The following is a 13,751-nucleotide window of genomic DNA, read 5'->3' as shown; positions in this document are numbered from 1 at the left end:
CAAATTATGTGATTATCACTTTTCTTACTTTTAGTCCTTAGAGAATATAAATATTTATGGTTTATAAAATATTAGAGTACCTTTAATGAAAAAAAAAACTTTTATTTTAAAAGAATTAGATATGCTACACAATTTATTAGAAACCTGGGGGGGGAGGTAAAATCAAAAGAAAAATGTCAAAACAACAGGTTGAGAAAATTAATCCTTTTCCTACATTCTTAAGGGCAGGTCAGATATTAGTCAACAAACTATATTTTAACTTGTTAAATAAACATTCATAAAATATATTACTAAGTCAAATAGACAAATCAAATACTTAATGGCCACGGGAACAATAATAGCAAGGAATACTAATGAAATCCATTAGGATTAAGATGAGACAATTACAGAATTTCAGAGGCACCCTGACAAACAAATCCATTTTCCCTCTTTTACAGATGAGGGAACTAAGGCTCAGAGATTAAGTAACTTGCTCTAACTCACATAGTTATTTAGTGACAAAATTGAGATAAAAAACAGCTCTCCTGTTTCCCAGCCCCTGATGGATATACAAAAGAAGAGAAGAGACTGAATGGCAGTTCTGAAGAAGTAAAGGTCATTTACATTATCAAAGGAAAAAAATTATACAGATGGCAAGGACCAGTTACACGATGCAATGTAGTAGCATTTAAATTTAAAAGTTAACTAAAGATGCAGGGTAAAACAAAAAAATGAAAGACAACTTTAAATATATTACTAACCCCAATATAATCGATGTCCAGATTATGCATTCTTTTAGCACCCAATATCCAAGACACAACATATAAAGCAGTCATTGTCATATTGGCATAGGGATCACTTCTACCTGGATTTAGCCAACCAGGAAATGACCAAGGCAATCCTAAGAAAGAGATAATCAAAGCATAAAAGGCTAAGTTAATAGAGCAAGTCAATCAACATTAAAGCAATACTTAGTTTTTTACATGCAAACACACATCTGATGAATTTTACAGACAGAATAGGTATCCATATTCTTTTCTAAAAATACTAAAAGTATTTTTTTAAGTGGAAAACAAAATGTTTTTTGATATTCAACACCTTCTCAACGGTCAATTGCCTCTCCACTTTGACTGGAGGCTAGAGGGTGGGACATTAAAGTCCTCCTGAAGTCTTCCTTGATAGTAGCCTCAGAACTGTCCAGGTAACCCCATTTTTCTTCAGTTCCTCTATATAAGCTACCTCTTAGAGTTTCCTTTTGTGTATTATTTTCCCTATTAGATAGTAATCTCCTTGACAGCAGTGTCTACCTAGTATCTATAAAGCACTTAATAAATATTTACTGAATTTAGGAAATGTGCCTACTGCTTCAGGGGATAGAGGAGAATATTTTTTAAATTTGGTCAAATCTATCTGATTCTAAACCTCAAGTTGAATGTCAATAATAAATTGGTATAAACTCACCAAAAGATCATTTATATATATATATATATGTACATATATATACACACACATACATATATACATGCATGTGTCTGTGTTTATAGTATATAAACAAATATAAAGTATTTTATAGTATATTTTATTTTATATAATGTATATCATATCTACTTACATTATATATTTCTGGTATTATATGATATACCAATTATAATATAGTTAATAGAAGAGAATATATTAATATAATAAACACTATCTCATGAGTTATTACATATATGTAATTGCATATTATATTATATGCTTTAGAGTATTATATAATATATATTATGTTATATAATAATTTTATATACACTATATTATTGAGCACTATATATTTACTATACAGTAGTATATATTTTATATTATTATATAATATACATACTTTATTATATAGTATAACACATGTATAATATATATGTGCTACAATTATTATATTACCATTTTGAAGATAGAATTAACTCTCCCTATCCAAACAAGAACTTAAAGTACCCCTACTTAGTAGCTAGTTAACCATTAGGTAAGAGAATTCATAAATCACTTACTAGTTCATACCCCCAAAAAAACACAAGCACTGCCCCTCCTTAGACAGTGCTAGGCAAATTGGGAGACTGAAATTGGTTCCTGTAAAGAAGAGGAGAGACTGGAAATGACATGAAAGAAAGGATATAAAAGAAGAGATGAACATGGTCTGGCCCTCTTTCCTTCCTTCGTTTTTGGAGAGGCTGGTTCCTTGGCTCTCTTGACTTCCTTGGTTTTGGAGAGTCTGGTTCCTTGGAGAGACTCTTCCTTGGATTCTGCATCTGTGAGTAGAGCTGAAGAGACCACTGGGACTTCTGGCTGAGGATTACTGGGAAATCCACATGAATATTGGGACTTGGGGAAGCCCCTGCCAGGGGCTGAACCAGACTTCACTGGAGCAGCACTTAGAGCTGGTAGGCTAGAACAGGCTTTGTCTCCTTCCTATATTTCCCACTTTCACTATCTCTACCTAGTTGTAAATAAAAACTGCTAATAGTCATTTTAACTTAGGGGCTAATATTTTATCAACAGGGACCACAATATTATTTTTTAACTCTTATATTGAGTCGAAACCTAAATTTAATCGCTACACCATATATAATAATTACAGTAATAATTTAATGATCTCTCAGGGAGTTTATACCATTATATTATACTATAGATTATATACAGACAGATACATATTGGCAGGCAGGTCAGCATACAAGTAAACAACATAGAGTGCTATAAAAAGGGATTAAAGGAGAACCCCTGGGTTGATAATATTGATTAGTTTATGTGAACTGATGAACTACCAGAGAAACCCCTTCCCTATCTGAGTGGAGAGCTAATAGCTGCTCTCTATCTTAGCCTGGATTACTAAAAGAGAACTTGAAAGGGTAGATTGTTACAGAGCAGAGATCACTTCAGGAAATTAGGATTGTATTGGTTGGCTAGGAAATTTTGAAGTAACTTAGCTCTTCCCTAGATGATTTCTTACTCTGAACAGATCTGCAGAGGGAAACCAGTAATGGATGCCCCAAGAAATTTGACTTTACTTGGGGCTAAAATAAAGCTCCTTCTCCCCAAAGTCCTTTCACCCTCTCATGACTGCATATGAATTTTAATTTAAAGATGGTTTATTATACAATTAGCTAGGGAAAGATTGAGAAAAAAGGAAAGCAGAAGATCCCTAAGCTGAATGTCCAGACTGGACTTGAGTCCCCCGGCTTTGGCCACCAGCTGGGCCCAGTCTGGAAATCAATTCTTCCCTTTCTCTTCTTTCTATACTATCTTAAACTAATGATTAAAAGAGGCTTGAGTCTTTAAGAGAGGGTGTTACAAAGGGAGTTACTTTATCTTCTGGACTGACACATAGCCTGCTTGCCAGGGAACAAATTCCTCTTGAGTTAAGCTGAAAAGTCCTGTCAGTCACTAAGATCATTTTAAGATGGAAACCAGAAGTGTTTATAGACACCAAGGGTGTTGAAGTCAAATGGCAATACACCTGGAAATAGATGAGATTCACTATCCAGAGTTCAGGAAAAGCTCTTCACCCCCACAAAGCTTGTGACTGAACCTCCTCTCACAGTTGAAAATCCTTCCTAGAAGACTCCTCTCCAACATTCTGACTCTCAGTCTGTCAATCATGTTTTTTGCCATGTTCCATCTCCACTATGTATTAACATTTTCTCTTACAGTGCTAGATTTGGAATGAGGGAACCCGAAACTGAATTCCATCTCAATCTTAGTCCCTCTGTGACTTTAAAGAAATCAATTAATCTTTCTAATTATCAGTCTCCACATTTTTAAAATGAGAAGTTGGCCTAACTGCCTTCTAAGATCCTCTCTAGATCTCAATCAATATTCATATATTTGTAATGTGAAAATAGAAATAACAGAACTGATTTAGAAAGGATGTCAAATCTTAAGTTAGTTAGCTAGTTAGTCATCCTGAGACAATACTTACTCTGATAATGTTTCAATTGTTCACAACACTCTTTGAAGACCTTTTCTACAACTACTCTGAGTTTAGAAAATGTACTCTTAAAAAATGCCATGTGAATTTATATATATATATATATATGTTAATATATATACACCTTGTTCTATAATAAAAATTGATATTAATGTTCAGCCTTTTAGATTTTTGATTTAGGCTATTAGCCAAGTCATCTGAATCTCCAGTGAATGACTGAGTTGTTACTAGAATGGATTCCAATAATTTGGTTTATTTCCCAAATCAAACTCACGGTCAAAAAATAAAGAGTAACGCCATTATAAAGTAATGAGAACTTAACTGATCTGGATAATAAGCAAGCTCTGAAGTAGAACCAAAATTTAAATTTCTTACCAATAAGTGTAATATTGGGATTCCTCTTCTTAGCTTCCTTCATTAACCACCATTCATAGCCCCGGCTATAGGTCTCCTCATCTCTATGGGGCATATGAGAGGGCTCAGTGCCATCTAAACAGAACAAAGGGGGAAAAAAGAGAAAGAAATTTTTAGTTTACAGCCCTTCAAACTATGCTAGATTCACCTAAAAACACACTTCCAAGAAATAGTATTCCAGATTTAAATCTGAAATTGAAAAATAATTTCATAGGAAGATTTCTTAAATGATTGGTTAAAGTTTAATATTTAATATATTTCTTATAATTAAATAATATGCACACAGAAATAAGTATTTAGAGCTTGCTTAAAACTTTTAGTCCTTAGAACTTTTCAGGATCATGTGAAGATGGCCAAGTAGGGTGTGAGAATTCCTTGCTCTCCAAACTCCTCCACAAACAATCAGAAAAAAACCTCTACAGAATCATTGCTAAAAACTGCAAAACCAGATGAAAGTCAGGAAAGAAGCTGAGCAGCCAAGGACAAATAGGGAGGAAGGTCTCTCTGATTTCCCTACCCTCAGTCTCACCAGGTCAGGCAAATAACACCACAGAATCAACAAGTGCCAAGCCCTAGTGCAATGGTGGGAAACATTTTGGAGACTGAGTGCTGCCCCGCCTCCCCCCTATTCCAGAACAAGTGTCATGTCATGCCCAACCACCCCCACCCCCACTCCTCCCACCCCACTTACTTACCCCAGATTGTGGAGGAAGGAAGAACTCCTATTGGGAGACTAAGCAGAGGGATGGGGAATAAGAGGGGGTTGTGGAGAGGAGGGGGAGAAGGGCCCAAACCTCTGCTCCCCTCTAGTTATGTGCCACACTGTGAGCTATGCTTCCCTCAAACCTAGCTTCTCTCCAACCCCACAACAGGAATCACCAGACTCAGTAGGCTGTTGTGAACATGGCATGTGAACCTTCCCCACCTCCCCCTGACCCAGCACCTTACCCCAGATAGAGGAGGGAGGAAGTGTTCCCATTGGATACTGGGCAGAGGGATGGGGGAACTGAGGAATGTCCTCAGGCGCATGGAGAGAAGGAGGGAAGCAGCTTCACCCCAGTCCCTTGGGCATTCTAGGAAGGAAATCTGTTGGGTGACTGCAGGTATGCCCACAGAGAGGGCTCTGCATGCCCAGTTTGGCACACATGCCATACATTTACCTTGACTGCTCTAGGGGACAGAACTGGCAGCCTCACTTGTCTGATCAACCTGTGAGTTCATATCAACAGTGGCCAATACAGGCAGAGCCCACAGGCAACAAGCCCTAGGTGAGATTGCATAGGCTAAAAACTTTGCCCCAGAGATCTTTACTAATCCACAGCAGGGGATGGACCATTGATCAGGGAAGGGCTTTGGGGACCCAAGCAAGCTGACCACACATCTATTCTAACTCTCATCAGATCTGGGTTAAAGAGGGAACAACACAACTAAATGGGTTAAAGTCTTCTTCACTTACAGAGAAACAGGAGGGAAAGGGGATAGAAGGGAGGGACTAAAAGGCCCCTTCACAGGACTAAGAGAAAAGAGGGCAAGGAGATGAGGACAGAGAGGTATACAGAGAAGGGGGAAAGGAAAAAGGAGGGACCTTAAGAAGGACACACTAATTTAGAACTAAGGGGGCAAAGGGAACAGTTTCAATTAGGAGTACAAATTGGAGAGACCATGGACAAAATAAGTTGGACATCTGAGGGAAAATATAGCAAAAAGAAAGAGGACAATGAAGAAAAGCAAAATGGAGACAAATTATAACTTTGAATGTAAATGTAAAATGAATTCACCCATAAAACAAACACAGATAGCAGAATGTATCAAAAACCAAAACCTAGCATTGTGTTGTTAGTAAGAAACACACTTTAAAAAGAGAGAAAAACACAGAGTAAAAAATAAAGAGCTGGAACAGAATATACTATGCCTCACCTAATACAAAGAAAGCACCAGTAGCAATCATGACCTCTGACAAAATTAAAGCTAAAATAAATATAATCAAAAGACAGAAACAAAGAAACTATATTATTAAAAGATGCTATAGAAAATGAAGTACTATTGATATTAAATCTATATGTACCAAATGTTACAGCATCCAAATTTTTAAAAGGAAAAGCTTGTCAGCTACAGAAAACAAAACAATAATAGTTTTGGGGTACTTCAATTTTCTTCTTTCAGATCAAGAAATATAATAAAAAATAAATAGGGAAGAAGTCAAGCAGTTGAATAGAATCTTAGATAAGTTACACATGATAGTTATCTGGAGAAAGCAGAATGGAAACAGAAAGGAGTATACTTTCTTGTCAGTAATACATGGTACATTTACAAAGATGTACCATCTATTAGGGAACAAAAACATTATTGTTAAACATGGAAAAGCAGAATATTAAATGTATCCTTTTCAGACAATAATGCAATTAAATTGTATATATAAGGACTGATCATGGTAACAAAAAAGTAAAAACTCATTGGAGACTAAATAACTTAATCTTAAAGAATGAGTCCTTAAATAATCTTAAAGAACAAATCATAGAAACAATCATTTCATTATAGAAAATGATCATGAGATCACATACCAAAATCTATGGCTATATTTGAGAAAAATGTTTATCCCTGAATGTTTGTATTACTAAAACAAGGAAAGAAAAGATCAATGAATTAGGAATGCAATTTAAAACTAGAAAAAGAACAAACTTAAAATGCCCATGAACACCAAATTAGAAATCCCAAAAATTAAAGGTGAGATCAAACAAATTGAATGTAAGAAAACCAATGAAAAATTAATGAATAAATATAAGAGTTGGTTTTATGAAAAAAAATCAATAAAATAAATAAACCAATGGTTAATATGATTTAGAAAAAAAGAATCACTACCATTAAGCGTGAAAAGGATGAATATACCACCAAGGAAGATGAAATTAAAGCAGTTCTTTATTAGGTATTACTTTCCTCAATTATATGGAAATTTAACAATGAAAGTGAAATGGAAGAATATTAACAAAAAAAAGTGCCTAAACTATCAGAGAAGAAAATAGAATATCTAAATAAATCTATTTTAGAAAAGGAAACTGAATAGGTCATAAATTAACTTCCTAAGAAAAAAAGGATCAGGAACAGATGGATTTACAAGCAAATTCTACCCATTATTCAAAGAACAACTAATTCCAATATTAAATAAATTATCTGAAAAAACAGGCAAAGAAAGAGCTTTACCAGAATCTTTTATGACACAAATTTAGTACCAATACTTAAGCCAGGAAGAGCAAAAACAGAGAAAGAAAATTATAAACCAATTTCACAAATAAATATGGATACAAAAATCCTAAATAAAATACTAGCTAAGAAATTACAACAATATATCACAACAATTATACATTGTGGAAAAATAGAATTTATACCAAGAATGCAAGGATGATTTAATACAAGGAAAACAAACTATCAACATAACTGATTATGCTAATAACAAAATAATAAAAAACATAATCATATCAATAAATGTACAATGAATAGATGAAGAAAAAAGTCTTTGACAAAATATAATACTTATTCCTATGAAAAACACTGGAAAGCATGGGTGTAAATGTATTTTTTCTTATAATGATATGAAATCAACCACCTAAAACCATCGGCAAGTATTATTTGTAATGTGGAAACCAGAAGTCTTCCAAATAAGATCAAGAATGAAACAAGGATGCTCATTATCACTAATATTATTTAACATAATAATAGAAATGCTAGCAAATAGCACAAAGAAAAGAAAATGAAACTGAAAGAATAAGAATTAGCATAGAAGTAATAAAACAATCAGTTTTCACTGACAATATTACATATATATTACTAATATATTTTTAAATACTAGATAAAAAGAAATATATAAATAAAAATTAAAATCCTAGAGATTCAATTAAAAAGTTAGTTGAAATAACCAATAATCTTAGCAAAGTAGCAGAATATAAAACAAACCCATTTAAATCAACAGCATTTTTATATATTACTAACAAGGTCCTCTAAGAAGAGATAGAAAGAGATATTCTATTTAAAATAGCCACAGATACAATAAAATGCATGAGAGTATGCCTGCCAAAATAAGCCTAGGAACTATACAAACATAATTATACAACAGTTTTTAAACAAATAAAGCTAAAGCTAAATAACTGGAGAAATAATCATTGCTCATGGATAGGCAGAGCCAATATATTTTAAACGACAAAGCTACCTAAACTAATCTACTTACTCAATATCATCCCAATCAAATTACCCAAAAATTATTTTCTTGAGCTAGAAAAATTATTAAAATTCATTTCAAAGAACAAAAGATAAATAATATCAAAATAATTGATGAAAAATGTAAAAGAAGTAGGTCTAGCAGTGCCATATTTTAAACTGTATTAAAAAGCAGTAATTATCAAAACTCTCTGGTACTGGCTAAGAAAGAGAAAGGTAGATCAATGAAACAGGACAGACATATAACAAATAGTAGTAAAATATTACAGCAACCTTGTATTGACAAAAAGTATAGATCCAAGTTTTGGGGATAAAAAATTATATTTTACTAAAAATTGATGGGATAACTAGAAAGTACTTTGGCAGAAACTAGATCTACACCAATATATAACACCATTAACTAAAATAAGATCAAAGTAGATACATGATCTGGACATAAATAGAAATACAAATAAATTGGAGGAACAAAGAACATACTTATCAGATTTATGAGTAAATAAAAGATGGAAAGCTATGTGTAAAACAAATAATTTTGAGTGCATATTAAAAGGGGTTTGTACAAATAAAACAAATGATGTCAAGATTACAAGGAAAGTAGAAAATTGGGGGAAAGAGGTCTCATATCTAAAATATATATGTCAAATTCATAGGAATAGGGGCAGCTGGGTAGCTCAGTGGATTGAGAGTCAGCCCTAGAGATGGGACGTCCTAGGTTCAAATCTAGCCTCAGTCATTTCCAGCTATGTGACCCTGGGCAAGTCACTTAAGCCCCCTTGCCTAGTCCTTACCACTCTTCTGTCTTGAAACCAATACATAATATTGATTCCAATATGGAAGGTAAGGCTTTAATAATAAAATAAAATAAAATAAAAATTCATAGGAATAAACACCATCCTCAAACTGATAAATGGGCAAAAGATATAAACAGACAATTTTCAGATGAAGAAATCAAAGCCATATAGAGGTATATGAAAAAATGCTTCAAGTCACTACTGATCAAGTACAAAGCTAAAATAATTCTGAGATATCATTTCACACCCATAAGATTGGCTAAAATGATAAAAGGGGAAAATGGCAAATATTGGAGGGGATGTAGAAAATGGGGACATTAATATAATGTTGGTAGAACTCTGAAGTGATCCAACCATTCTGGAGAGCAATATGAAATTATACCCCAAGAGCTATAAAACTGTCAATATGCTTAGAAATGTCTGTTTCCCAACGAGATTGGGGAGGGAGAGTAGGGAGAGAAAAGAATCTGTATGTTCCAAAATATTTCTAGAAGCTCTCTTTGAGTTGGCAAAGAATTGGAAATTAGTAGTATGGCCATCAACTGGGGAATAGCTAAACAAATTGTGGCATGTGATTGTGATGAAATACTATTGCACCACAGGAAACAAAGAGCACGCTATTTTTTTTTTAAACTTGTAAAGAACTGCATAGGATAATGAAGAGCAAAATGAGTAGAACCAAGAGACCATTATATATAGTTAAAGATTTCATAGTTAAAGAATAACCTGTGAATGTCACCTCCAGAGAATGAACTGAAAAATGGAAACATGAAAGACACAACCTATGTATACATCTGTCTCCCCAATGATGTCTTTTATGATACAAGGAAGGGAGTGGCTGAGATACTTGCAAAGAAATCCTATTAACAAAACAAAACTATATATATATATGTAATGTTTTGCCTTCTCAATGTGTAAGACAGGAGAGGGTGGGAAGAAGAGTTTGGAATTGAAAAAAAAATAAAACTAAATTTTAAAAAATGAAAAAAAATTATTCTATACTTTCCTACATCCACATCTATGCTCATGATGTTTGCTGTGCCTTGAATATCCTCTAACCTTTTCTGTGCTCACTGAATCCCAACACAACCTTTTAGAATATTGATATTATATGATTCAAAACAATCCCAAAGGACTCATGGTAAAAAATGCTATTTGCTTCCAAAGAAAGAATTGAGTGTCTGAATCAAGACCTAAAGCAAATATTTTTCACTTTAATTTTTTTATTCAAGTTTCCTTCCACAAAAAGATTAATAAGGATTAATATGGGAAAATGTCTTATATGATTTCACATGTAAAATCTATATCACACTACTTATCATCTCAGTAGGAAGATATGGAAAGGGAGGGAGGGAGGGAAAGAGTTCAAGACTCATAATACTTTTTAAGAGTTGGAAATTATTTACATGTAATTGGAAAAAAATTTAAATTTAAAAAGTGATTGTTGCAAAAAAAAAAACCACATCAATATTATAAAAATGAATTTGAGCATGTTTATAAGCTGATGAAGGAAATTAGTCAAACCAGAAGATAATTTAAACAATAACAACAATACTCTAAAGTGTTGTTATTGTTTAACAACTCTGAAAACTGTAAAGGTATGATCAAGGCAATAACCAATTCAGATTGGTGAGGACCAATGACAAGGACATGGGCGCTACATATTGACTTAAAAAACCACATTAACATTACCAATGTTCCACTGTATTTTTACTTTGTTAAATACTTCCCAATTATATTTTAATCTGGCTTCTGAAGTACTAGAGAGTATTGCAGACTGCACTGGCCCATAGGCCACATGTTAGACACTGCTAATGTTATCCATTACAGAGAGATTAAGGATTAAAGGAATAGAATGATCTGCAGAGGAGGAGGGGTGGATTTCTGGATGTGTTTGCATATACAAGTATGCACATGTAGGAAAGGTATGATTGGGCATCAGTGTGAGTTCAGCCATATGCAATACTTATTTGTTACAAGGACTTTGTGTTTTCTTTTTCTATGAGTATGGGATGTGAAAGTATATGGAAAAAATTTCTGTTCACTGTTTTCAAGAAATGGGGAATATTCAGGGGTGATATGTACACATATGTGCACTTTCATGAGGTAATTTTATTATCAGTTTTACTTAACTCTTTTATTTTGTCATAAGAGACCTCTCAAAAATTGGAAGTAATTGTATATATAAAGTAAAAACAACATCAATAAACGTAAAAATTACATAAAAATAACAATAACAATATCTAACATATATAGCACCGACTGTGTACCAGGTACTATGCTAAGCACTTTAGAATTTTAATCTCATTTCATCTTCAAAAGAGTCCTGAAATGTAGGTGCTATTATTATCCCCATTTTACAAATGAGAAAACTGAGACAAGCAGAAACCAAGTGATTGCCCAGGGTCTCCCAGCTAGTGTTCTCTACCCAAATGCCACTTCCCTCAAGAAATTTTCCCTCATTTTCAAAATAGTTAGGGAATCTCTTTCCTCAGGACTCATAGCAGCTTATGAACGTCTTTAATACACCGTGGATGATGGCAACATGTAATCATGTTATCTCCTGATTGGACTATCAGATGTTCCAATTGAGGTGGGTATGGCACATGTTCTCTCTAAATTTTGTATTTCATCAAGGGAAATATCATAGTCATTAGGCTTCTTATAAAGATCTACTGAACTGAATTGCCTGATATGGCCATGAAAAAGGCAAAAATCACAAACACATGGTATATAAGCATTATCGAGTAGTGTAAGAAAGGGTGCAAGAAGGAAAGATGGAAGTTTGCAAGAGGGCCTTGAGTGGCAGTGACATCATTTGGAGAGCAAAGCATTTTGGGAGAGAACAGACCTGGGAAAGATCCATATGGAATTCTTTGCTTTTTGTACTAGGACCTTAACCAAGAAGATGTAGCTCCTTGCTGAGGACCTCACCAAGAGCTATGAGAAGACTTATCCATTCCTATGTTCAAGTTTCTTCTGCAAAGTTATCATCAGTCTGATACAACAACATCCCTACAGAGGTTCAGATCCCTCAAACCTTGAGGGAGTTGTGGATTCATTGACAAGGGGAGCCTGGCTTCCCTTCCCATTTCAGCCCTCTTGTACCTACTTTATTATTTCCTTAGGTTAGATATATGATAGATATATTGTAGAGAAATTGTGAAATTAGCTGGGACTGAGGCAGTGAAACCCAGACCCACTATACAGAGACCTGGGCAAAGGACCGTGATTAGGAAACAATTAGGGATATCGATTCCCTCTCTCCATCTCCCAACCTGCCTTTAGTTACATCATTAAACATCTAAATCACAGTCAGATTCTGTCAAGTAATTGGTTTGAATTTTGGGGAGGTATCTGAATTCAGCTTCAATATAGAGTCATCAGGACCATCCCCCGCTGAGGCAAAGTCACCAATGAGACTTTGTGAATTTCAAAACTACTCAACCCTGTTCAAACCATTCTTTAGAGGATGGGATTTGGCTATTACCTGATCAATAACAATAGAGATACTTGGAATGACAGAATCAGGTCTTGGAAACTACAATCTCCACCCTATTCAGGGTAACAGGATTTAGGAAGGGCTGCAGCAAAGCTCAAGATTTAATTATTTGAGCATATGGCCTTCAACAGACATGTGCAAAGGGGACAGACCTCTGGGTGGTCCTGGGTTAAGCTAGAGCCACCATTGGCACAGGTGAGACACAGGAAGTGAGGTAGAGGACAGCTCAGGAGTTCTGGGGACTTCCTGTGTGGAGGGAGAAGGTGGTTGTTGGAGCCTGGTGCTTGGTGTGGAGGAGCCCTGAGACTGTTTTCTCCATTTTGGTCACGTGAGTGATAGGGACTGATCTCTTTTCTTTGCCTCAGCTATCCAGGGCCTTGGGCCCTTGGCTCAGCTTAAGCAGAGTGGGTATTTAAGCCCTATTTCCTTCTCTCCCTTTTCCCCCTCTCTCTTTCCCTCTAATACTTTTCTTCCTCCTGTTTGTAATTAAAACACCATAAAAAAGATTGACAGATGATTTGAGTTTTCATTTAGGAACTACATAGCTGAATTCCTTAGCGACCTTAAATTAATATATATCAGTCTTTTAAAGTGATTTCCATATCACATTGTGGCTGACCACGGGAGTCTAGCGAATTCCCTCAATAAACTTCCTGAATTTTCTTGCCTTTTTACTCTACTTTCTCACCACACAGTCCTTTTTAACAGCTAACTTGGCTTAAAGACACAACTACTAGAACAAGTGAGTATAAAAAACGTTTTCTCTCTTCTCTTTTCTCTTTGAGTTAAATTGGAATCAGCTGTTTTTTTTCTTTTCTCCCCTTTAATCTTAAGGGGAAGCTGGGTGGCTCAGTGGATTGAGAGCCAGGCCTAGAGACAGAAGGTCCTAGATTCAAATTGGACC

The 13,751-nt window shown here is 34.7% G+C and overlaps 1 protein-coding gene across 10 annotated transcripts in view; it reads right to left on the bottom strand.

The window, feature by feature from the left end:
* LOC130457885 (galactocerebrosidase-like) overlaps nt 1-13,751 on the bottom strand; it is a 147,242-nt gene that overhangs the window by 101,857 nt on the left and 31,634 nt on the right. For all 10 annotated transcript variants that reach the window (XM_056820416.1, XM_056820452.1, XM_056820431.1 and 7 more), the window contains 2 exons: nt 4,307-4,420; nt 741-880 (listed from right to left, as the gene is read on the bottom strand). In XM_056820416.1, coding sequence (XP_056676394.1) covers nt 741-880; nt 4,307-4,420 — 254 coding nt within the window. The remainder of the gene's footprint in view (nt 1-740; nt 881-4,306; nt 4,421-13,751) is intronic.

Source organism: Monodelphis domestica, chromosome 1 (genome assembly GCF_027887165.1).
Source record: "Monodelphis domestica isolate mMonDom1 chromosome 1, mMonDom1.pri, whole genome shotgun sequence".
Classification (NCBI taxonomy): Eukaryota; Metazoa; Chordata; class Mammalia; order Didelphimorphia; family Didelphidae; genus Monodelphis; species Monodelphis domestica.
The sequence above is the reverse complement of the archived record's forward strand: the minus strand, read 5'-3'. Positions and strand labels throughout refer to the sequence as shown.